A 25,576-nucleotide genomic window follows, 5' to 3' on the forward strand; every position below is an offset into this window, starting at 1 on the left:
GTACGGCACATAATCGACCAATAGACTGTTTCATCGGACGCGCATGTGCCTAACCCCGTCATCTTCAGGTTTGTGTTTGGCTAGGGTCTATTATGTAACTATTTATATTGAATTTAATTTATGTTAATATTGATTTGTATTATTATTTTACTGTATCATAATTGTATTAAATAAACGCTTAGTTTAATTTTGTTGTGTTTGTTTTATTAAATAAAACATTTGTTGATGTTTGATTGCATTTAAAGAAACCGTATGGCACATTGACATCTATCAGTTGAGCTTGATTCACAGTCTTAATTCTAAATATTGAAGAGACAAGTTTAGCCAAGTAACAGACACAAGACCGCTGAAGAACGCATATCGAGAAACGGCCATTGTGTTTTTTAGAAACACTTGAGGGGCCTCATTAGTAAAACGTGTGTACGCAAAGATTTGATCGTAAAGCATGCAATAATGCACTTTGAGAAATGATTGTAAAATCGAATTACATTTACATTTTACATTTTGTCATTAAGCAGACGCTTTATCCAAAGAAATTTTCAGGGAGAAGTAAGCGATACGTCATACTGGAGCAATAATACAGTAGGTGCTAATACAAAGTTACTAGTTTCAACAAAAGCCAGACTGATACCTTTTGAGAGAAAGAGAGGGTTAGGGTTAAATTTAAGAGCAGTTTCGACGAAACATTTTATAAATGAGGCCCCAGGTTTGTGCTGAGTGACAAGAGAGGAAATGACGGAGTGTAGAATGTTTAAAATAAACTATCTTTTTTTGCACTTCTACAAAAGATGGTGCTCCAACTCGCCCGCACTACTCCCTGCTCTAATTACTCTTGTATATGGGCTTTAACAAGATCATACTGAGATGGGGGAAGTCGCCAATAGCTCTGCCTAATTGGTGTATCATCGAGTAAGGGGATTTCATGTACTACCAAGTTGGTACACCCCAAATCTCTGCCACCTTGCTAAAAACTATACTATACATCAGTAGCAAAGCGTTAGATTGTTCTTCTTCCACGATAGACAAATTTGACCTCAGTCTAACCTGGCACAATGTGATTTCCTGCCTCAACTGACTGAATAAAAAATACAGCTGGTTAATTGCTAATATGCTGAGATGACAGTGACCTCTTGTCCTAAAGATGACCATCCATGACGCTACATAACCAACTAAAAACTTACTATACAACTTACTTTAAAAACAAAACCTTCGAAGCATTCTCTTCTTACAAAATAAGATTAATACTAAACATATAGATACAAGTGTTAAATCAATATTAACTGTCAAAGGTGATTCATATTCAACCAGTTTTATTGTCAGCTATTTTTCTGAAACCAGGGGTGACGTTCGATCTCCTCAAAAGTGGGACGTTTATCTGGAGTTTTACGAAGACACCAACGAAGCAAGTGTTGGCATTCTGTTAAACAAACATAGTCCTTGTCTTCAATAAAACAGAAGATCAAATCACTTCCTTATTTAGTCTTGTGATCTTAATCTTACGTTTAGAGAGGAATCTCGGTACAGAGAGTCTTCGTTCGATGATGTCCTCTATGGTGGAGAACGGGATTGAACCAATCAGAACTTCATATAGTAGTATGCCTACAGACCAGACGGTCGTAGTTCTCGCTTGGTACCGTCCGAAGCGAAACAACTCAGGTGGAGCATAGAGAGTAGTGCCTGAGAGAACAAAATGGATGAAAATAAACAAAAAACGTCCCAGTCAAAATAACCTGTAGTCACTATCACTTAAAATCGTTCAGGTCTTCTCTGAGGGACTCTGCTAGAACCAACCTGCATACTCTTCGTAGGAGTCCTTCAGAAACTCTCCACACCCGAAATCCAGAAGCTTGAGTTCGCCCGTGTCTGTGCAGATGAGGACATTTTCGGGCTTGACATCCCGGTGCAGGACTCCTCTGTTCTCGCAGTGTTTCAGAGCGTTGACCAGCTGCAGAGTCACCACTTTGGCCATCTTCTCGTCCATATCCTCATTGAGGTTGGAGAACGTCACCAGATCCATGCATGGATCGGGACGCTCCATGATCAGCACATAATGTTTTGGCTGCTCAAACCACTCCAGAAGGCGCACGATGTTGGGACAGGCTGGAGGTGAACTCACGCGTAACATCAATGCCACCTCCAATGGCATTGAACCCTGCAATGAAGGAAGAGGTTCCTAGTTCCGTTATTTTTATTGCGCTTTCTTTAAAGGCTGAATTTGGATGTGCAGTGACCCCCGAAATTGCAAACAAATGATATAATAGACATTTTTAGGAAGGTTTGACACCCAAAAGAATTTCAAATTAATTTTTGTGTGTTTTGCATGTTCTATTGAATTTGATACTTTGTTGTTTAATGCAAAACAGATTCAAAGTGGAACTTACAGTTTGAGAGTCCTCCACCTTATCTGCCGACTCTTTAGGGACGTACTTGATGGCAACCTACAGAACAAGAAAAAACATATATTCAACTTACAGATTGTGTGAAACAAGTATGAGGGTGAAACCTGTAATGTAGATTTTGGGCTCTGTTGAGATCAATTCTAAAATAAGCCTAATAGAAAAGATAAATAGATAAAGCCTAACTTACTTCCAATCCATCAGATATGCGGGTCCCAGCATACACAACACCAAATCCACCTTCCCCCAGTTTAGGACCTTGTATATATGGCAGTCCTTTCAGGAGAAAACATGTCAGAGTAAAATAAAAGCAATGATGAAATACTAAAGGAGGAACATTTTTAGTCAATGTCATTTTCACTCACATCAAGCATAGGTTAGATATGTTTACACACATGTAAACACATGGACTTAGAAATGGTATTTCCTGTGAGCTCAATCTTACCTTCAATGGTATGGAGGTCGCTTTCATCGCTCTGAGCTTTCGGAGTGCTCTCCTCTTGGGCCTGTTCTGTAGAATTCGATGAGAGCAGCCCTGAATTCCAAGATGACTCCTTCCTTGGCTGTCCAGGCATCTTCTTCAAACTTGATTGTTGCGCATCTTCCATGCTTTTCTGAGCTTTCTGCAAGAGATCTGAAGAACCTGATAATGAACAAAAACAGGTCAAGTGCAGCGACTAGTAAACTTAATCATCTTTCACTAAGTATCTGTGGAACACAGAGCGTTGTTTAAAACAAAATCATTGAAAAGATTTGCAATTAATTTTATAAGCACGGTCATACCTTCCATGGCACGGAGGCCTGATGTGATGGAGAAGGGAGAGGTCAGGTCTTCCTTTCTAAGCTTCACATCTGGACACTCGCTGTCTTGATGTTTTTCCACTTTTCTATTCGACGAGGACGGTCCAGAAGAACAAACTCTTTTCTGGGACGGACCAGTGGAACCTAAAGTGAACAGCACATTGGGAAGAGGTGCGATGAAGCCACTCGGTTGTTGAAGCTAAGTTGGTTTCTTAAGAGATTTGCAAAAGGGGTCATCCTTACCCTGGCTCTCTGACAATGTCAGCCTCTTGCTTAGATATTCGCTGTCTTGTTTCTCATTCTTGCTTTTTCGGACAACACGTCTATTGTGCGAGGCATCTTTAGAACCTGAATATGTGGGATCAAAATGAAATTTGTCATGTATCATTGCAGACCTCATATTTTTTGTTGAAGTTGAATTTGCAATTTTTGTCAAATAATTGGCATGGTTAACTTTAGCTTTACTAAAATTTGTTTATTGTTTTCTTGCTATATTGACCTAAATATGTGGAAAATCATATTAACTGAACCACACCCTTTCCACACATCATTAACATTGCACTACAACATGTATCAATAATAAAGAAATCATAATTAAAAAAAGAAAATATGTTGTGCAGATCTCTTACCTGGCACTTCATCTCCCTCAAACTTGGATGTTGACACCGGTGAACCCTGCAGCTCAAAGGACAGAGTTGCTGTGATGGCACTCTGCTGCTTTGACTTGCTCGGCTTTGACGGGGGTTCCAGAAAGAGGTTACTCCTCTTCCTTCCTTCATCTTTCTGGTCAGACCGGGTCAAAGGACTTCTGGACCTGTAGCGCTTGGTTCCTTCACAAGAAGTGTTTTCCCTCCGGTGAAGGTAATGTGAGGCTGAAATAATAGCATTAGGTGAAAACAAATACATTTTTATTATTCTACCATCATTAAACTTGATATGACAGTGTTTATAGTAAAAACGGGTATCTGTGGGGCAAAACAGGACACCTGTCATTGAAGACTTCAGTGTTGTATAAATGTTTTTTTATAAAGCTGCTTTGATCCAATGTTCACAGGAAAAATAAATTAAATGTTGCCATCTTGTTCATGCTTTTACAAAAACAACATCGATGACTCATAAAATAAATGAAGCACATAAAATAAGCATTAAAAATGTTGTATCCATGTTCCATGGAGAGTGAAGTCTGCTCTGAGAAGAATACAAACTAAATAAGTGATCAAATTTGATTCAATGTTTACATTATCTTGTGGGTGTTTTGTTTTTGTTATTAATAAAGCCCATATTCCTAATGACGCTGTTGTTTGCCTTTTTGACGAAAGGCAAACTTTTTGTCCTGATGGTTTGGTTAAAAACAAATATTGCTCAAATTGACGATTCGGCCATCGCTTTTGGCTTCTGCTAGGTTTCTGATAGAAACATTTGATGGTGTGGTAACGTTAACTTCATTACAGCGTTTTATCCTTAGTGAGATTCACCCAAAATGTGACACGTTATAACTGATGCTCGTCTGCCCTATATGTCATGAATATTTACCGAAACACCACAAATAGCCTACTGTATGAGACATAAACAAAAAATAAATAACAACGTAGAGATACTTACCTCGCTTTTCAGATCCTCTGAACGCCATTTGTGCAATCGACAATATATTTGTACCCCAAAGAATAAACTTTTCGCACTAAAAGCTTTCTCAAAATATCAAACGCTTTGACGAAAAAACAAACTCAAGAGACCAGTGTAGCTATGAGTCGCCTGAATTCGCCCACAGAGAAAACGCGCTAAAACATCGGCGTTCACCTTTATGACGAAACATGTTTTGCTTCGCGTTTTCGTTTTAGGCGCCGGTTTGTACTCAAAACTCATATCAAACATTAGAAAAAACATCGGAGGCCGTGTGTATATGTGCTTGACACAACGTGAGGTCGTATTTATTTTCAATGTGTGGAACTTTCGACGCACATTTCGGATTGAATGTGCAATGGCTCATTACTAATGGTCAGAAACCAGTTGTTATGGTTTGGTTATAAGCAATGTAGTAATAACAAAACAAAACGATTGGTTTATACTTCGATTTATACAGAAAGCACTGTTTGTACTTTAAAGTTGTGTCTCTGTCTATTTCATATTTCCCTGTACGTTGTAAAGAAAGCTTATTACTTATTCGCTTTTCTTTTGGATGCTGACATCATGAAGTGGGATGAGAAGGCTTATGTCTAGTGTAAATTAACCAACATATACTTAACTTTGCAAAGCTTATAAATTCGTTGCTTAACGCATTGTGTGCTTGCATACACAAGTTTTGTGTGTGTTGACTTACCCAAATTTGAATGACACATGTTCCCTAAAGTATTTACTCCGTGAATTAAATGAATCCCTATCCACGTTTTTATAGATTTGTGCACATGTTTTATTCGTGATGACGTTGAATACGGTAGATATTTCTCTATTATTTCTGTAATACGTTACAATTGTAATGATATTACGACTTCAAGTAGGCTATGTAAACCCCGCATTTAGAAACCGCCGTTTTTAGGACAAGCCGTTAAAACCGGAAGCGGGTTTTTAGCATACTTGTGTTTTACATCGTAGAATAAAACGTGTATAAAATATTTAGTTTTTGTTTATCACAGACATTAACCAAGACTCACTAAAAAACATTGACTTTGTGGCGATGGACAGAGCACTCAAGAAAAACAATACATATGCCATTGCACAAACATTGGATTTTTTGAGAATAAAGAGGTAACGTATTTATAACCACCTTTCTGACACCCCAACGGTACAACAACGCCATGCCTGTATGCTAAACTATTGTCCGTAAAAGAAACATTTTGTTGAGGCGCACACGTTTACACATTCTTTGAGTTGACAGATAAAATCCTCGCAATGCTTCGTTCGGCTTCGTCTGATTTCGTTAACACTCGTCATTTTCCGCCACGCTCTCGGCCACTCTCGCTCAGTGCAGTGGGGCTGATGATCGGATTTTCGTCTCGTTCTCTGTGTTGTTGTTCTCGGTGACGCGACGGAGGTGTAGCCTGACGCGGTCTCTTACGTGTCGGCCTGAATAAAAGTGGAGCTCCGAAGGCTCGAGAGTGACGGAGAGAGTCTGTATCGGTAAGAGGAGACAAGTGTCCGGAGGGAAAGGGCTCGTCCTAAATGGCACATACGTCTGGTTTGGGTTCGGCCCGTTGGAAACAAAGAGATCATGGCGGCTGTCTCTAGTTGTTGCATGCAGAGGGAGGGGAAGCAAACGGGAGACCATCATGAACCCAGGGTGGGAAATCTGGATGCATGGATGATCATTTAAAATGCATCGGGTGCACAATATGTCCGGTTTTCTGTGCAATTGTTCATATAATCGTTGTGAGGTTTTCCCTCCTTGGTGGCTTTTTACACATCCTCGCAAGAAAAATGTACTGCTGGGTGTATCGAGGGTATAAATACTGTTATATCATTCTGGGAATTGTTTGCTCTGATTCAGTGTGCTTGAAGCGTTGAGCAGTTTATTGGACACACCCCGATCATATTGCAAATGGTTTACATGGTTTTATACTTTTAAGAAATGCTGTTGTTAGAAAGCTACGACTACCCAACATCAAACATATGCACGCTATTTGATGGTGTGTGTGGTCAAGGAAAACATGACTTCTAGACATAACACATGAATAATAAACAAAACCAATATTTTAATATGTATTGCACTGTACACATGATTATGCCCTTTGGGTTAAAATTTGCATTGACGTTATTCCCGATCTGTCAACAGTGTAAATGTTTTTGATACAGAAAAGTGTTTTATTGATCAAATCAAAATCAGCAGGTGGTCATAGAATGCATGCAAATAGCTATTGATATAAAGACCCACGAATGATCTGCCGCTTCGTGTTTCCAAGAAATATCTGTGTGGCAGAAAATAGGATTTGAAAAGTAGAGGGAGAACTATGCATGACCAATCAAACCGCAGAGCGTCATGAGGTCACATTACTGCCTGTTCACACTTTCTGCCATGCTCGATCTTTTTCTGTCTCTTTCAGTTTCAAATAATCAAAATCATTGTTTTACATGCAACATTTACATATGTCCAAAACAGAGACGCTGATAGGAAAAAGTCCCATTAATGGTAATAAAGATAACATTACAATAAGGTTTGATAGTTTAAAAAACATTCTCTCTTGTATATAGACCCAAGATGGCTGCGAGCATTTTTACATAAATAATGACTGCATGGAAGTCATACTGTTCTACAGTCCTATAGCCTTCCTATCCATATGATGTAATCCAATCCAATTATATATAGCTTTTTAATATCTGCTGCTTAGGAAGTCAGGGCAGCACTCACAGTATATTCTAATGCACTATCAATAAAAAATATGCTGTGCGATGATATCTTTATTACAGTACTTACATTTTATCACTGACCGGTGCTAGAGTCATTTTATACTCTCATATTAGTCATTATTGTACACAAAGGCAGAAAGGGAGACTGAAGGAGCATCTGGGGGCTCTGCACTGTTAATGTTACTTAAATGAGAAGAACTTCTTTAAATTCACCCTGGGAGTTTTTAGTTATTTCCAATGTGCACTGTAAAGAATCGAAAAGAGCTTTATTGTCAAGTGTGCTTTACACACACAAGAAATTTGTCTTAGTGACAGAAGCTTCCAGTGCACATGTGGTTGAAGGTGACAAGACATGGAACAAAAAAGCGAAAAATAAATTTGTAAAGACAGGACACTTTTGACAAAAGACAATATATGACAAGAGCAACAGAGTAACAGACTATAGTGTATGTACAGATGTATATGAAATAGTATTAAATCAGTAGCCAACGTATAATAAATCAATAGATATGAGTATATGTAAAGTAGGGAGTTGTTTCTATTACTTTGGCTTTTGATAAACAGCCCCCCCCCCCCATATTTTGGACTAAAATGTTGAAAGTCGGCATTGATTGTCCTCTGACCCCATTTAACTGTGCAGTTGATGTTCAATGCACAACACATATACAGTGTGTAAGCAACTTTATCTGCATAGGCGAAGTTCTATATTAGAAAAATATAGGCTTTTATTTAATTTTGTATCTTACACCTGCTTAAGCATGCAGGTGCGTTGTTTTTGATAGCGGTGTGATATCAGTTTGTTTAGAGGGATAGTTCACTCCAAAATAAAAATTCTGTCATCATTCTAAAATCTGTATAAATGTCTTTGTTCTGATGAACACAGAGAAAGTTATTTGGATGAATGCTTGTAACCAAGCTGGTCTTGAACCCCATTGACTTACAAGCATTCGTCTAAATATCTTTTTCTAAGTTTAACCAAACAAAGACATTTAAACCGGTTTGGAACAACAAGACAGTGGGTTTTTGGTTGCATTATCCCTTTAAAGTGCCATTTTATAGCTCAAATTAATAATCGAACCATTTTAAACTCTTTATAGCTTATTTTTGTTGTATCTTTAACCCCAAAAAAGATTACAAATAGCTTTTTAAAGACAGTTTAATCAATGAAGAGAACAGGGTTTGTTGAATAAAAGACCCATTACATCAGTTGGTAGTTATGGGTGGATGCTTGAATACACAGAGTACACTGCATTTGTTTGTCCTCACGTTTTTAGAAATATATTTTGGTAGAGACATAAATGTTACTGTCTAATGTAGCAACTTTTCTGGGTTTGTTAACAGATTTTCCCCGAGCGAGGATTCACAGGAGTTAGAAGACGGTGTGAAGATTCTCTCTAGGAGTCCCATTTATAGGTAAGTAGTGAGAATGAGAATTAGCTGAAGTCATTTGAATTCTTATTTCCTTTTTTTCATTTCACATTTTTTGAGGTGTTGGCTCAGATGAAAAAACATAAGGTTCTTCACGTATGTTCCTTGTCCTGGCTCACCAGCTAACTCAATGACCATGGAGTCGGGAACCGATGCCCAGCAGGGTGCAGAGACTGCTGTTTCTGAAATTGAAACCCAACAGATCACCCAGGCTCAAATCGCCACTCTTGCACAGGTAGGAACTAAGAAGACGCATCCTTTTGAAATTAACTTATTTAAAAAAAAACAGAAAGGCCGTGTTTAAATGTGTATCGTGTTGGGTGTAGGTGACAATGGCTGCAGGAGGACACGTAACTGCCACGGGGCCAACTGTCACGCTTGTGCAGCTGCCAAATGGTCAGACAGTGCAGGTGCATGGAGTTATCCAGGCAGCTCAACCTTCAGTCATTCAGTCACCACAGGTGCAAACTGTCCAGGTAGGACACTGTAACAGTTCCAGCATATCTCTTAATGTCCTTGACTGTTGAAAAGTGTATATACTCATTCCTACATGATTCCAATAAGACAAATGTACATTATCTGTAATTTGTGTATACGGATTGTAATTAGGCATTTTGTTATCTCTGTCAGATTTCTACAGTAGCAGAGAGCGAGGACTCACAAGAGTCTGTGGACAGTGTGACCGACTCTCAAAAACGGAGAGAGATCCTTTCTAGACGCCCCTCTTATAGGTATTTATAGACTTACATGATGACAAAACACTTATAAGGAAATCTTCCAGTCTACAGCGGTTTTTGATCTATAGGAAAATCCTGAATGACCTGTCATCAGACGCTCCAGGAGTTCCGAGAATCGAAGAGGAGAAATCTGAGGAGGACTGTGGACCTGCCATCACTACAGTGACCATGCCAACCCCTATTTATCAGACCAGCAGCGGCCAGTACAGTATGTGCATATATATCCATCTTTTTATTGTTCGATAATTGAGGAATTGACCCTGCAGCTTCCTCATGAGCCTGACAGCTCAAGTATACGTGGTTCTTAGCTGTATCATGCCAGATGCAAACCTTGTAAATAATCGCTAACAGCCTCATTCCCATTTCTTCATCAGTCGCTATTACGCAAGGTGGAGCTATTCAACTGGCCAATAACGGCACAGATGGGGTGCAGGGGTTGCAGACCCTCACAATGACAAATGCAGGAGGTGCCCAGCAAGGCACTACCATCCTGCAATACGCCCAGACCAGTGATGGTCAACAGATTCTTGTGCCAAGCAATCAGGTGGTTGTACAGGGTGAGTTGAACTATACTGTCTTCCTACAGTCAACATTTAGGATTTGGGTCTCTTAAAGGAACAGTTCACCTAAAAATTTTTTAATTCTGTCATATTCACTTCCCCTTAAATTTTCCCAAATCTGTATAAAGTTCTTTGTTCTGATAAACACGGAAACAGATATTTGGAAGAATGCTTGTAACCGAACAGATCTTGGCTTTGTTCTTTTGGACACAATAGAAGATATTTTGAAGAAAATAGGAAAGCAAACAGTTCCGTTTTGACGACCATTGTAATTCTTCCTGCTATGATTATCAATGGTGGCCAACAACTGTTTGGTTACAAGCATTCTTCCAGATATCGTTCTCTGTGTTCCTCAGAACAAAGTTTATATAGATTAAGACCAACTCTAAGATAATTAAATGATAGAATTTTATTTTGGGGTGAACTATCCCTTTAAAAGCAACAGGAATCAGTATTTGAAATGCATTTATCTTTCCAAATGGAAAACAGAATATAATTTTTTTATTCATCTGCAGCTTTGTTTTCTCTGTAATCTGTAGTAACCGATTGCTTGTTGGCTCACACATGTACCCTACAGCTGCTTCTGGAGATGTTCAGGCCTATCAAATCCGTACTGCCCCCACCAGCACAATTGCCCCAGGTGTGGTCATGGCATCCTCCCCCGCCATGCCAAATCAAGGAGGCACTGAAGAGGTCACACGCAAAAGGGAAGTCCGCCTTATGAAAAACAGGTACAAACCAAACATGTTCTTTAAACATTAAGTCTGGGTCTATCGATACTCTCTCGCATGAGATTCTCTTATGTGAGCTTTGCTAATTTCCAGACAGATAAACATAATTTGCATTAAGATAAGCAAATGGTTTTTGTTTTTTTACAGGGAAGCTGCGCGGGAGTGCCGTCGGAAGAAGAAGGAATATGTCAAGTGTCTGGAGAACCGTGTGGCTGTTTTGGAGAACCAGAACAAAACTCTCATAGAGGAACTCAAAGCTCTCAAGGACCTGTACTGTCACAAATCGGAGTGACACGGCACCAGTTCTCTTCTCATTCTGTCGGATTTACTCATACAGGGACTAAAGGTTGAGTGAGCCAGACACGGACGCATGTTTTCTAGATGTTTTCTTTTTTATTGCTGAAAAACTACCTGTTTGAACACACAAGAACATGAGGGAACAGAACAGACACCTCCTGGCCAAAAAAATCTTTTGAATTATTGGATCATGTCATTAAAGACAAAAAAATGCTGGAAAAACTTTACTGTGGACATAAACAAAGTAGTACATTCTCCACCGTCTTCAGTCCAGGACTTAAACTGGGGGGTTTTGTGGGTAATGTCAGCTTTTTTCAGTGTGTTGGTGTATACTGTAAGTGGGTGACACATTTTAAAAAGAGATATAGATAATGATAAAGAACAATTTAAGTGACATCTCTGTAGTGCAGTAGAAATCATCTCTAAGCTGAGAAATGGAGTTGACAACATTCCCTCTTGAGATTTAAAAAGTTGAACGTGTCTGACTGTTACGCTTATTTTGTGTATAGTGCTCTTGTGATTTAAGTTCATGTTTTTACCTTAAATGTCATCTAACTTTCAGAAGTACAATATATAAAAGTTTTATTGATTTAAAGATTCTATGCCATTTATAAAATGAAATATTAATGTGTACACAGAACAGGATTATTACCCCCAAATATTTCATATTTTTCAATTTGGGAGAGGTAATTTTTTTAAATTAATTTTATTGTTCACAATTTTGCCATTAGTACAGTAGTAGCAACAAATGCACAAACAAAAAAATCGTTTTGGACATTGTCACTTAATTCAGTAAAATCATAGGAATTGGGGATTTTGAGCAATATTTTCAAGTTAGGATGATTCTTGACACATTTGGCATATTACTCATGTTAAGCTTTGTCTATCATAGACCTATTGGATGTAATACTGCATTCTGTCTCTGGCATTATTAGGCTAAAGCATGTTTTGTAAATGTTATATTGTTGACTTTGGTATCATAATATGGTCAATTTTCTATTGCGTCACTACAAACGTGGAGACAATGTCTTCACGTGATCACACTAGTAGAAAGTAAAACATTATCAGTCTTTTATGGCATATGCTTTTTGGCAGCTATTTCATAAAAAGATCTGTAAAATATGTTTCTCTCTGTTTATGTTTGTCTGCATTAAATAATTGTCTGGCTTTTTTAAGAAGAAAAAAAATGTAATTTTGGATGCATGTTTGTCTTTATCAGCATTAGTTTTTTCACTCCTGGCCTGTGACAAATTGCCTTGGCTTTTTGAACGGTTGACAGATTATCTAGAAAGAGAGATTAAAAGTTCTTGCAACCCTTTCCAAATTAAACCCTGGAAAATACTCTTTTTAAATTAAGTGTAGATTGTTTAAAAGCAAAGCTAACAATTCGAACAAAGACATTTAAAAATGGGTCACAGCGAAGTGTTGTCATCTATTTAAAATAACATAACTCACTCTGACACAGGTTTTAAATTGAATGTTCAATTCAAGCGGAAGAAATTAAAGAAGCCAGGACGGATCTACTCTCTCACTGAGGCTGTGCAAGATGACACACCTCACTCTGATCCCATAAAAAGCAATAATAATATTCTGACCCAAGAATTTAAATGTGAATTGGCTCATTAAAGAACAGATCAACTTAAAAGTTTCAACTTTTAGGGGAAAAAAACATTCAGTTTTGATGATAAGATGTTTTTGTATGTGTCTTTATCTTTAATGAATCTTCTATGTGTTGGGGTTGACCTAATGCCATGCAGGCTAAAGAGCATGCGTGTTAAATTCATGCATATGCATTATCAATCAATTGCAAGCAATGCTTGATGTTAAAAACATTATTCAACTCATTTTTGGATAAACACATCATGCACTTTTTGTATGAGCTGTCACGTTTTGGACACTATGTACAGTAATGTTGGGTTTTATAGTGTTTCAAATGTATAGAGATGTGTACTATGTGATATGGCTTACATTTTTAGAAGCTTTTCACTCTAATTGTTACAAAACAATTGTGTATAACCATTGTTGTTTCCCCACTACCTTTTGTACACAATAATGTAAAGCTTTAATAAAATATTAATTCTACATGAGGTATTGTAACTGCTGTGCACAAGTGTGCTCTTTGAACATCGGAGTTGCATGCCTATAAAGTAAAAGCTAACAACTAACTTTTTTAGTTTCTGTAACAATTTGTTTAAATTGTGTAATTAGCCATTTGCATAGAATGCCTTGGTTAAAACTATAGTTAAGATCCATTTATGCAGTGCTCGAATTGAATCAAGTCTTATGTGGGATGGCTGGGTGCGGGTGGGGGTTAGTCTCACAATATACAATTTATACAAAATACACAATATATTTGATCATAATATGCCTAACTATATACTAATTAAAAACATGCTTACATAAAAGAACAGGCTTTTACTGTATTTTGGATCAAATCAATGCTGGCTTGGCGAACAGAAATTACCTTTGAACGGTAGTGTTTCGGCATCCAACCATTTTGCCTTAGAGACGGAAAAACGGGGACACTTCTGTACGCGTCACAGTAGTTTTAATTGACAGAAACATTTTACTTGTACGGTCAACGGAAAGTCGGCCATCCCATCGCTCACCCCCTACGAACCACGACAAACAATTTGACACACCGGATATAAATGAAACGGAAGTGACCACATCAAAACACGTGATTACAAATAACCAATAGGAAGATAAATGAATTAAGGCCACTACAGATAGTGTAAGTCCAACAGAATAATTCTAGAATTATTTACTATTTTCCCTAAAAACAACTGGATGATTGACACTTTAAATGCATGAAACTAGGTTATTAGATATTACAAATATAAATTGTGACAAGACCGGCTGTAAATCAGTGTGTTAGTGTTGTCGGGATTTTTCAACGATTTCAGTGCAGTTTACCTAGTTACGTCCAGTAGGTGGCGACAAGGGACTGTTATGAGTGAGTTTGTCAGTCAGCGGACTATTCAACCATTTCAGTCCAAAAGTCTGCTTTATTCAGGAACTAACTTTGGCCGTCAATATGTCAATCATAGCTATTTCATGAGTGAATCCCGCGTTTACCGTGCATGTGTCTTAGCATGAAAAACACGTTTTGTACAATTCTGAATGGATTATATATAGCACACAAACCGCAAAACCTTTATAATAACTAAAAAGCCGTCACTTCATCAAGATGATCTCTAGCACCCACAACCAGGTCCAATAATAATTTACGCAAGGAATACAAAGGCCCAGACATGGAGTTTATACATACAGTGGAAAGATATAGAGAGAGAGAAAATTACCTCTAAAGTTTCCTCTTCCCGACCCGGAGTGGAGGTTTATTATTCTCCATTGTTTAGCTGAAGTTCAACGAGGCAAATCAAGCTAATCAACGATATCCTAGCGGTCTTTAGACGTGGGGCGGGGCGTTTCAAATTTAAAGAGACACGACAACTAGGCCAACAAACTTAATATCATTTTTTGTACAAATTCACGAAATTGACCATATCCATTGCAAGAATTTAATCACATTTGTCATTATCATTTTTACTCAAATAAAAATATCTGAAATATCCCCCAGCACCCCTTCAATCCGAGCACTGAATTTATGTGACATTTTCCTAAACTAAAAACAGGGATATTAAGACAAATTTGTCAGAACAACTGAAATTGTTCAAAGAAAGTCCTCAAGGTCACGTATTTGAAAGTTATTCCACATAGAAGTTGACTCCATAAATTAATACGTTTTAATTATGATAATTATTGTTATTTAACGTTATTTATATATTTTCCAAACTTGCTTGCGTGATATTAAATTACCCCTTGATAAGAATTATTCTTTGGTCATATAAACATGGCATTTGCCATGTATGTAGCATATAACAAGAGCACATTTAACTTAACGTCATCATGAAACGGAAGTTACTATTGACTTATTTTCCGTATCGTGACGTGTATCCGTGAAACGGCTTCTGAAAATAGAAAAAGCAGAGGGTTGACTTGCCCTTCTTTTGATTGGTTTGTTGTCAATTGGGCCTGCAGGGGAGGGCTAAAATGCCTGGCCATTGGACAGTCGATAAAGTCCTACCTCTTTTTTATTTCTTACGTCATGTGGTGAAAAGTTGTGATGTTTTTAATGAAAGATGAATGAATTGCCAATGCATTAAAAAATAACGGTGGGCACCTATAAATCATTAATTCTGCACCTATAAATAATTTATAATAATCACTGCAAAACTGTGTAAAACCCTTAGACATTTCCTGTTTGATTGCATGGTGACTTTAACGTATGTTTCTTGATGACAAATAATAAAAAATTTCATACAAAATTAAATGGATAAGTATTTTCATTTTGGAGAGTATAACTAGACACAGCAATGGTATAGCACAAAATATACAGTACATGCTTTATTGCGCTGCATGCCATACAGAAGCATTCCTAACATTTCCTTTCTATTATATTCCCACGAAAAGAAAGAGGTGTGTAAATGGGCGGGGGTTTAATCCCCAGCCCTCCGACGTGAGTGACAGGCCTACTCGCCAACCCGTGAACACTTCTCTATTTTGTTTTGATATATTACCCAATCGCAACTAACGGAATGTAAAAACAGGCGGGTCACTTCTGCGTCACTCGTAGCAGATGGCGGAGGTGGTGAGGAGCGGATCGCTTCTGCTGCTGCACTGGCCGGCGGGGCGGAGGGACTAACAGGGGACTCCGACGAGACCCGGTGGACGAAATTGTATAACTTAACACAATTCTGCAGTTTGATTTAGGCGCAAGTGAAGGGACGGGACTTTATTCACGCTCTGCGTCTGAAGGTCTAATTTCCTCCCGTTGGCAGCACCGAGGCCTGAGGATTTAGAGTGCTCATTGGATCTAGAGTTTCGACCAACACACAGATCTTCTCGTTAAATTAAGGATTAATACTCGGAAGTTCATTCTACAAGGGCTATTTCACCTGTTAGCGATCTGAACTGTCGAACCGGGTTCGGTTATTGAGAATTCATGTTTTCAAGCCAGAGTTTAAGGGATGGTTTAGCTCAGTTAGCTCACCGGCTAATAACTCACTCATTCACAATGAATCAATATTAGCAGTTAGCAGTTAGCATTTAGGGTTAATTTAAAAAAGAAATCTGTATTCCGATCGATATGTTGAATTGATATGTCGTCTTACTCGTGTATTACATCCGGCTGTATTGATTTCTTGGATGCTAAAGCCTTAGATCCTCTTTGGCACTTTGTGAATGCATGGAGTCGCATTAAATAGACTGGCACAGATAAGTTAGTAAAGTATCTTGAACCCAGTGCACTGGCAGTAAATGCAGACCCTGTTTCAGTGTGTTCATATCATCCCTTTAAACACCTTCATACAGTTCTCATTCATTAGATCCATTGATTCACATCTGATGACAGAAGCAGTCCAGGCGTGAGATTTTCAGGTGTTTGTCATAGGGTAGCACACCTGAGCAGGTGTTTGAGTGTGTCATCATGGGGAATACAGTATCCTGCTGCGTGTCCCCCAGTGGGAGCCCAAAACTTCCCCGGCAGCTGGAACGTCTGGACGACTATCAGAACAGTACGGACCTGAGCGACGATACAGGTCCATATCTACAGCACATCAGTGATCGAGAGGTGCCTGACGGTAAGTTCTGTTGGTTGATGTTTATTCATGGGTTGCTTAGTCTTACAAGATCTTCCTTTTGAGTTAAAGTGCTCGACTTCAAAATTTCAGGTAAGTGTGGTAGAACTGGAATTGAACTTCGGAGAAGGCAGATCTCAAGACTGAGCACCCCAATTGAGACTAGAAGGTTGCGGACCTGTCAACTGTCACACCAGTGACCTTGATCATTACACTAAATACTTTTTTTATGTTATTCTTGTTTTCATCTATTCTCAGTTTAACCAACTTTGGCCAGCACACGGTATATGCCAGCGTTTCCTGCTGGTGTGATCTGACTCCTTGACCTCATGTGCGTGTCAGGTTTCTCTTAAAAGCCAAACATGTTTAGTGCTGTTGGTTTTCTTTGAACTGGACAGTCTTAAGATATTTCCAGTTGAAATATTACATTCAGGCAGTCATGTACAGTAAAGACTGATGTCTTGAGGAAAAGAGTTACCTACATTACTGGACTATATTCGATTTATGGAACTTTTGAGGTGTGCGTGTTAAATATGAGGAGGTTAAAATAGTTTGCAGGCTTTACTGCTGTTTATTTAGGCTGTGCTAATTTACCCTCTGGGAAACACACATAGTCTCACATACACACAAATAACTTTCTCAATTTAGAGCTGTGTAAACCGTACCGTTGCGCCTGTGGTTAATCCTTCACGATTAGAATAGTCTGTGTCACGGTTAATTTTCTTGGATGTGAAAGTAACTGAGATTCTAAGGTTAATTAACAGAGACGATAAAAATGTGTGCCATTCCTGGCATCCCAATGATGTAGATCTTTGGGACAGCTGCATTCTGTCTCCTCATCTCTCTCTATCTTTGGGAATCTCCACTAGGCACATTTCTTTCATGGGTGTAGAGGTTTGAAGTCACTTTGCTGAATGGATTTCATGTTGATCTGATCACCATTATAAAGAACCATACATGTTATTTTGGTGTGCCACCCAATAGTTGTGTTTGTCATTGAGGACATCTGCCCCACCCCCAGGGGTTATTTTTGACTCTGGGGGAGAATGGGAGTATCAGCTGAGTATACACTGCAGAATGGGTGAATCACAGTTTTTACCACATGTATTGAAAGTACTTCATGTAAAGTGGTATTAGTGATTGCTTTGCCAAGTAATACAGTTAACCTGACTTGGTTCTTTATGGCTGCAAAATAATAGATACTTGAGAAATAATTTCAATATTAACTACCCATTTTATAGAACTACGTTCCATTTATTATTGTCATTTTTAACTACAAACGTCAAATAGATTTATCTGTTTTAGTTTTACAGAGTGCGTTTTAAGATTCATCTTAAGATTCAAAGCGATTTTCCCCAAAAAAGCATTCTCTCATTATTTACTCACCCTCTTGTCATTTTAAGCCCGTATGTCTTTCTTTCTTCTGCAGAACACAAATAAATGGTGTTAACTCAACAAAATCATTACCCATTCACTTCACACAAAACCAACGCAAGTCAATAGGTGCTGTTAAGGTTGACTCGATTTTTTTTGGGTGAACTGTCCCTTTAATGCGAAATCCACCAAGTAAAGAACACTAAAAAAAAGTACATGACTGTATTAAAAAGCACAAGGGCCACATTTCAGAGTTAGCAAACAAATAATTGTCTCTAGTCTGCCGTGTCACCAGGCAAACCTGCACCTCCCTGTTGGCCAGCATTCTCTCATAGGCTACACCTCAAATACAACAAAAGTTCAGTCAATAAATGTCTTCAACATGACGTCGCTTTGGAATGCTGTTCATTGTTTTCTAGTTGATGGATGTGATAAATCTCTAGACTGGCACTGCCAGGTTGTCATTTAGAAGAGTTTCAGTTTGAATGCGCCTTAGTTTAGCACTTGGGAATACATTTTGTTATGCTGTTATCATTCTGTAGCATGATAGTAGATGGCCATATAGGGTCTTAGATTGACTCTTTTGTGCAAAAGGACATTATGCAAGCTTTTGCTCCACCATGGGAGTAGTTGAACTAATGGGATATATAATAGATGGGATGGAAATTATGGATAGAAAGGCCCATTATAGTGCCTCTTCGTTGTTTGTCTTCTGACACTTTAAGTATGCAATTGTGTGTGAAGTGCTTGTATTATTTATGGGTTGTGTTTCAATCCATAGACTGCAGGATAAAATACATAACCTATACCTCATTACATATATCTTCTGTTCACCTGTGCTACACCTCCTGCCAGGTTTAAAACTCTTATGACATGGTTTACGGCTGTCCAAACATCTCCTTGGAGTGTGTTTACTGTACAACTTAACAGCATTGGCACACAACCTTGGTCACGGTTTCCATTCAATTCCAATGGAATGCCTCATTGGCTTATGCCAGACAGTTTTCTATGCCGTGATCTTGGGCACACAATCCTAAACTTTGGGAGTCGAAATGCCTGACCAAGAGACAGATTATCCAGACAGTTGATATTTCTTGCATTTTTTTATTGATGGTGACTGATGGATGCTGATCAAATGCATCTGAAATTTATGATTCTGATGGACTAGCACAGCTCTTGTGTCACCCGCCAGCGTGGGCGGAGCGCAGGATGTGAGGTCTCTGTGTTCTACACTAGTGCCCATACAATGGCTTCATTGTGCCTGCTGTGCCCGCCGCTTCTCTCACCCCTGTGGCCAAAGCGGGTTGCAGCATGCCCCTGCCAATCAGTCTGCTTGTTAACAGTGGACCGACGCACAACCTCCCTTGTGGGGGTTGTTTTACTATGTTGTGAAAGAATGCTGTGTGGATGTGACTGAATGCATCTTCTGAGAGACAGGAAGGTATGGGGAGAGAAAGGAGGAGAAATGTTGCAGGCAGGACTCAAACTTGTGATACCCATAAGCACCAGGGCTTGATATGTTTTCTACATCTTTGTTAACCACAGCTTCCATTTTCACTTTCATTTTTAGTACATCTTCACTGCTCCTATAGTGTTTATATTTGTAATATTTGTCCCATCTACTGTCGATTGATGTTTCGTCTTTTCTTTTAGATTTGGCTTTTGAGTCGAACCCCTCAGATCACGCCCGCGCCAGCACCATCTTCCTTAGCAAGTCACAGACAGACGGTGAGTATTTTCAACGTGAATCATTTGAAACAAAGCTGTTTAGTCATTTAGTCACTTCTGTAATGCTGGTATTGGGCTGAGCCAAAGATAATATATATTAGCAAGGTGCGACGCCATTACAATGAATAGGGAGGAAAGCTACTCTCAATATGGCCGCTCTAGCAAAGAAAGTTAAAAGATCCAATCATCAATCGATACAGCCTGACAATTCCCCTGGGCAGGGCTCTTGTGAGGCGCTTGCCAGACTGTGCCGATGCATAGTAGCTAAAGCCACTCCGAAAGAGGTGTTTTTTAGCACAATTGAAGTCTAGCAAAACAAAGTTATGTTACAGTCCGTGTAAGGTTTAATTATTGATCAGAAATATGCTATTTAATTGTGATTTTCAACAGCAATTTTAGAAAAATTCTGACTTCCACCATTCAAGGCGATATGACTGTTGACCTGCTATGACGTAAATAGCTGCCCAGAGGTGCTGTGAACATGGCTGCCGAGTGGTACTACTTCCGTAAACAGTCTTTAGCTGTTATTTAGTTAATAATTTAACATTTCAGATACTAAATATCAGAGATATAATATAACTTATGTGCTGACCATAAGAATGAAGGTCAGTTTAATTCAGATTCACTCATAATGTCATCATTTAAAAAGTGTTTGCAATAAATTAGTGAATGGTATATTCCTATTAATACATGTAAGAGGGTCACAAGTTGACCAGCCAAACACTGTTTACTTTATCTCAGCAAACCCAGATATTTCTCCCTCTCAAATAAAATAAGCATGGCCAGAATAGCACCTTCCTGCTGTGGCATTGGTTGTTTTGTTTTGTGTGCTGCTGCCTCTACACCGCATAGGGTCCGAGTCCAGGATGCGTGTACCAGTGCAACATAAGCGAATAAAAAACTGAGTCCACGTTTACATGGACAGCCGTACAGCTTTGTCGATACACTTGATCATAAAACCTTTGTTTATGTTTTTAGTTCGGGACAGGAGGAAAAGCAATCACATAAATCACGTAAGTGGATATGGCATGTGAAGTTGGCATCAGGGTTAATGAATATTCTGTAAGTATATTAACTTTGCTTCTTTCCGAAGGTTTCTCCTGGTTTGCTCTCGAAGAAGTACAGCTCCTGCTCAACGATATTCATTGATGATAGCACCGTTAGTCAACCCAACCTTAAGAGCACAATCAAATGGTATGTGATGTTTTGTTGCATACCTTTTAAGAACAAGTTTTGTTTATAATACAAAATATTTAATCAGTAACTTGTAAGTGCACAAAAATAAGTTTCACTGCATGAAATAACAGTTAGCTATGAAGTAAGCGGTGATTTGTTTTTCTTTGTCTTGCCATTGTATCTGACCTTCTTTCTGTTTTCTGTTGCAGTGTTACATTAGCAATATATTATCACATTAAAAACAGGTAGGTTTCAATGTTTTTTCCACTAGCAAATAATTTGCGATGTATTGAGGTTTTGCACGTAAAGTTTGAATATGTTCAGTGGTTTGAAGTGTCATTAATTCATTATAGGGACTCGGATAGGTCATTGGACATCTTTGATGAAAAATTGCACCCCTTGTCTGTAAGTAAATCGACTGTTTTTATATCTATCCATGTTAGTCCCTGTATTTAAAGTCTCTTCAGAAGAAAATCGCTTCGAACTTACAGCTTTGTATTTGACCTAATGTGTGATTTTGTATCCAAATGAAATTCAATTAGGAAACGTTAAATGGTATATCCGGATATATGATATAATATGTCCATGTTATTGCTATTGACAAGAATGTATAAACAGATCAAATTCCATCACTTGCGAGAACAGTCAGTCCTTAAAGTTCCAATAAAAAAACTGGGTGCAGTGTGAACAAAATGTACTTTAGATATAAAAGTCAATCATGTTGCATTGCGACACCAGAAATATTTCCCCGACACCCTACCTAGACGTATGATTCATATTCATCCTGTCTGTGTCAGAGAGAGCAGGTTCCAGATGATTACTGCCGAACAGACCCAGAACACAAACTCATCTATCGGTTTGTCCGGACGCTGTTCAGTGCGGCACAGCTCACGGCTGAGTGTGCAATCGTCACTCTGGTAAGTGTCCAAGTCATCTTGTAAATAGTTTTTTATCAAAAGTGACTATTTCTTGAATAGTGATGGAGTTTAGGGTTATGGCCACTAGAGGGCAGCAGAGCTCCAGAATCATTTGACCATCCAACCTGTCTTGCTCCTAAATCACTTCCAGCATCTCCTTTTACATACAGTTAAATAGAGCACTGTTCACATCCAGTCAGTGTGGCTCATTCAATAGTAAAAAACAATCTACCGTTCTGTATATACACAAACTCCAGTCTGCTGAGAACAAACATGTTAACGTACACGCTGTCTTTGCTCCAGGTATATTTGGAGAGGCTGTTAACGTACGCCGAGTTGGACATTTGCCCGTCTAACTGGAAGAGGATCGTGCTGGGGGCCATCCTGCTGGCCTCGAAAGTCTGGGATGATCAAGCGGTGTGGAATGTAGACTACTGTCAGATCCTCAAAGACATCACTGTTGAGGACATGTGAGTGAGGGCTGAAATTATACAGGCAACAGTCTGCTCTTTCCATTCATACCAATATATTTAATTTTCTACAGCATATTTATATAATGTTACTTCAAGATGACCGCTGTAAGTTTACTCACTTGCATTGTTTAAGAAAATGATTGCTCATTCAAACTTATGCTTTGCTGTTTTGACAACCTAATCCAATGTAAGTGACATAAATTTCAATATGCCCTAAAAAACTACTGTTTTAAACACTCTAGGATACAAAAATGTAGAGATGTTTAAAGGGAAAGTTCAACCAAAAAGGAAAATACTGCCATGAAATACTCAATAGTGGTTCCAAACCTGTACACATTTCTTTGTTTGATTGAACATATAAAAAAATAAACAATGCTCCAAACAATTAAGGGAACACCTAAATGATACTGTATTGGATCTCAATGAATGAAATATCCAGGTTAAGACTGTTCACTAATATACTTTGCATAATATTCTGAGAACAAAATAATGTAATGTGCAGTATATGTTGCTACTTGACGGCTTCGGATACATGAGATCCCACAATTGAACCTAATTTAGGTCTGGGGAACATGAGGGCCAGTCAATGTCACCAGTGCCTTCATCATCCAGAAACTACCTACAGACTCTAGCAACATGAGGTTCGGCATTGTCATGCACTAGGAGGACCCTGCACTGCACCAGCAAAAGATCTGAGTACTTCATAGCACATGGTGGTCTGACCTTCTGAGAATGGTCCTCCCCATTGTACTTTTTGTCACTTTTATTTGCACCAAAACAAGTAAAAATGGTTTACAATCATTAAGCTTGCTTATTGGGTTGATTGACATTCCTTAAGGTCAACTGACTTGTTATGCTGCGACGATCGGGTGTTCCCTTAATATTTTTGAGCAGTGTACTTGTAGGAATGCTTGTAACCAAACAGTTCTTGGACCCCATTGACCAACATTGTAGAAAAAATTACAATGGTAGTCAAAGTCCCCCAGAACTGTTTGCTGTTCTATATTCTTTCAAATATATTTTGTGTATAACAGATCTAAAGGATATACGTAACGTTTCTTACTACGGTAGGTAATGGGATCCAAGAACTGTTGTGTTATAAGCGTTCTGCCAAATATCTTTCTCTGTGTTCATCAGTTCATCAAATGTATACAGATTTGTAACAACTGGAGGGGGTGAGTAAATGGGAGAACTAGCCCTTTAAGTTGATCAGTCTTGGTATTAAAACAAAAATGCACCATGAAAAAGATGAGTCGTCTCGTGCAGTACTGTGTATTACTTCACTCCTCTTCTGAGATATTTCAGTCTAAAACTCACCCTACTTCCCCTGTCCCTGGAACAAGCGCATAAGATTTTCAAAAACATGTAGCGCAGCACTTCAAAACCTTGTTTTAGTGTTTGTTCTCTAGCCTCAATATCCATATAAATGACACAGACAGGGTCTGTGTGTACGTGTGTCTGGTTTGCGAACTTGTACCTGATTGTCTATGTTAAAGGCCACGGCCCTCTTCTCTCCACTCTGCCCCTCCGCTCTATTTTCATCCCTTTCATTGAAGCCGTCTTTGTGAGCCCGGGCTGGCGGGCTTCAAGTGCTCTCAGAGCCTCTCTACAATGGTCCAGGCTCTCGCCCACTCCATTTGTTGCCCCTAGCAACCGCCTCCCTACACGGCACACCACCCGTACCCACCTCAACCTTATGTCTTGCTTTTCCCAAAACATTCGGGTCACTGTCTCCACTGTGACCATCTCCGTGCTTGCTCTTAGATGCAGTGGAGCATCTCCATGATCAAGATCTGTTATTTAGTATGAAGAGTTTATTAGAGTATTAAGAGTAATGTAACCTTTATGATGTAACCTCAAGTCTTTGTGTTAAAATGTATACGGGAAAGTGTATATTGTAGGTATTGTGACTGACTGGACATGATTGTTTCAATATTTTGCTTATTTCAGTTTATTTGTATAGTTAATGATATAAGAATTTCTAAAAGCATAAAGATTATACATATGTTACACATGTCCACTTCAATCATTCATTCACATTCCTCTTGTCAGGAACGAGATGGAGAGACAATTTCTGGAGCTGCTGCAGTTTAACATTAATGTACCGTCTAGCGTCTACGCCAGGTTTTACTTCGACCTGCGATCCCTCGCAGATGACAACAACCTGAGCTTCCCTCTGGAGCCTCTGAGCAATGAACGGGCTCAGAAACTAGAGGTGGGCAACAGATCCCTTAACATTTCAACTGTATAACTCAATCTAAAAAAAAGACAGAACTGATTTTCTCATCCTCCAACACCAAGTTTATGACATGTTTTTTTTTATAGGCAATCTCAAGACTGTGTGAAGATAAATACAAGGACTTGAGCAGGGCAGCCATGAGGAGATCGTTTAGCGCAGATAACCTAATCGGCATCCGCAGATCCAATGCTGTTCTTTCATAGAGCGTTTCTTCCGATTGGTTTCTGCTTTGAGACAGTGCTCGATGGATGAAACCTGTTTTCTCTCCCCGCCTCTGGCTGCAACAGTACGGCAGCCAACAGATCCTACAAACACTTGACTCAACTGATGCAGAACAACATAGAGACAAGAACAGACTGAATGTTTTTTTTGTTTGTTTTTTGCTTACTATGTAGGCTACTAGCTGTGAACTTTGTCAGTTTTTAATGGAAATCATTTGCAGATGGAGTATTTTAAATAAACACTAATCATGTATGAGTCTGCATTTATGCTGGAGCATTGTGTCTTGGGTTTCCTTATAGAAGTTATCCGTGGTGTTATGCAGTTCTTTCAGATATTTTTTACTTTATCTGGTTTAAAAGGTTATTTCACCCAAAAATTATTTACCCTCATGTAATTCCAAATGTATAAAACCGTGTCTACACCAGATGCGACAAATTATATTGGGTTCTTTCGCGTTTCTAATGTCTTTTATCACATCCTGTATAGACACTGTAAGACAACATTGGCCCCCATTGACTTT

At 38.8% G+C, this 25,576-nt stretch overlaps 3 protein-coding genes across 6 annotated transcripts; 2 read left to right on the plus strand and 1 right to left on the minus strand.

The window, feature by feature from the left end:
• Positions 1–1,295: 1,295 nt before the first annotated feature.
• LOC306898289 (serine/threonine-protein kinase pim-3-like) lies at positions 1,296–14,650 on the minus strand. Its single transcript, XM_079463637.1, has 9 exons — positions 14,591–14,650; positions 3,827–4,069; positions 3,441–3,545; positions 3,180–3,341; positions 2,842–3,030; positions 2,587–2,672; positions 2,382–2,438; positions 1,792–2,152; positions 1,296–1,677 (listed from the first exon to the last, which is right to left on the minus strand). Exons 4-9 carry the CDS (start codon positions 3,184–3,186, stop codon positions 1,460–1,462), a joined length of 918 nt encoding a protein of 305 aa, XP_079319763.1. The 5' UTR covers positions 3,187–3,341; positions 3,441–3,545; positions 3,827–4,069; positions 14,591–14,650; the 3' UTR covers positions 1,296–1,459.
• On the plus strand, positions 6,146–13,383 carry creb1b (cAMP responsive element binding protein 1b). 4 transcript variants are annotated; one of them, XM_079463503.1, is made up of 9 exons: positions 6,146–6,311; positions 8,877–8,948; positions 9,024–9,198; positions 9,290–9,439; positions 9,594–9,694; positions 9,769–9,908; positions 10,075–10,257; positions 10,838–10,991; positions 11,139–13,383. In XM_079463503.1, the coding sequence occupies exons 3-9, from the start codon at positions 9,094–9,096 to the stop codon at positions 11,281–11,283; spliced, it is 978 nt and encodes a 325-aa protein (XP_079319629.1). In that variant the 5' UTR covers positions 6,146–6,311; positions 8,877–8,948; positions 9,024–9,093; the 3' UTR covers positions 11,284–13,383. The 4 variants fall into 4 exon arrangements, with proteins under 4 accessions (XP_079319629.1, XP_079319628.1, XP_079319630.1 ...); XM_079463502.1 differs by having other exon boundaries at positions 6,176–6,311; positions 9,086–9,198; XM_079463504.1 differs by having other exon boundaries at positions 6,228–6,471.
• A 1,236-nt stretch (positions 14,651–15,886) lies between the features above and the next one.
• On the plus strand, positions 15,887–25,309 carry ccnyl1 (cyclin Y-like 1). The gene is made up of 10 exons (XM_079465032.1): positions 15,887–16,930; positions 19,955–20,029; positions 21,008–21,042; positions 21,123–21,223; positions 21,415–21,450; positions 21,559–21,610; positions 22,003–22,122; positions 22,426–22,592; positions 24,648–24,810; positions 24,921–25,309. The coding sequence occupies exons 1-10, from the start codon at positions 16,777–16,779 to the stop codon at positions 25,035–25,037; spliced, it is 1,020 nt and encodes a 339-aa protein (XP_079321158.1). The 5' UTR covers positions 15,887–16,776; the 3' UTR covers positions 25,038–25,309.
• Positions 25,310–25,576: the final 267 nt, after the last annotated feature.

This window comes from Barbatula barbatula (genome assembly GCF_947034865.1).
Source record: "Barbatula barbatula genome assembly, chromosome: 9".
Lineage (NCBI taxonomy): Eukaryota > Metazoa > Chordata > Actinopteri > Cypriniformes > Nemacheilidae > Barbatula > Barbatula barbatula.

Excerpts from the sequence above, each read along its gene's own strand:
- LOC306898289 (XM_079463637.1), bottom strand. Across the intron at positions 2,153-2,381 it reads AGGTGGAGGACTCTCAAACT|GGTTCAATGCCATTGGAGGT; the intron begins GTAAGTTCCACT and ends CCTTCATTGCAG. Across the intron at positions 1,678-1,791 it reads CTCCTACGAAGAGTATGCAG|GCACTACTCTCTATGCTCCA; the intron begins GTTGGTTCTAGC and ends TTGTTCTCTCAG.
- creb1b (XM_079463503.1), top strand. The coding sequence starts at position 9,094 with ATGACCATGGAGTCGGGAACCGATGCCCAGCAGGGTGCAGAGACTGCT. Across the intron at positions 9,199-9,289 it reads AAATCGCCACTCTTGCACAG|GTGACAATGGCTGCAGGAGG; the intron begins GTAGGAACTAAG and ends TGTTGGGTGTAG. Across the intron at positions 9,909-10,074 it reads GACCAGCAGCGGCCAGTACA|TCGCTATTACGCAAGGTGGA; the intron begins GTATGTGCATAT and ends TTTCTTCATCAG.
- ccnyl1 (XM_079465032.1), top strand. The coding sequence starts at position 16,777 with ATGGGGAATACAGTATCCTGCTGCGTGTCCCCCAGTGGGAGCCCAAAA. Across the intron at positions 21,224-21,414 it reads CTTAAGAGCACAATCAAATG|TGTTACATTAGCAATATATT; the intron begins GTATGTGATGTT and ends TTTCTGTTGCAG. Across the intron at positions 24,811-24,920 it reads AACGGGCTCAGAAACTAGAG|GCAATCTCAAGACTGTGTGA; the intron begins GTGGGCAACAGA and ends TTTTTTTTATAG.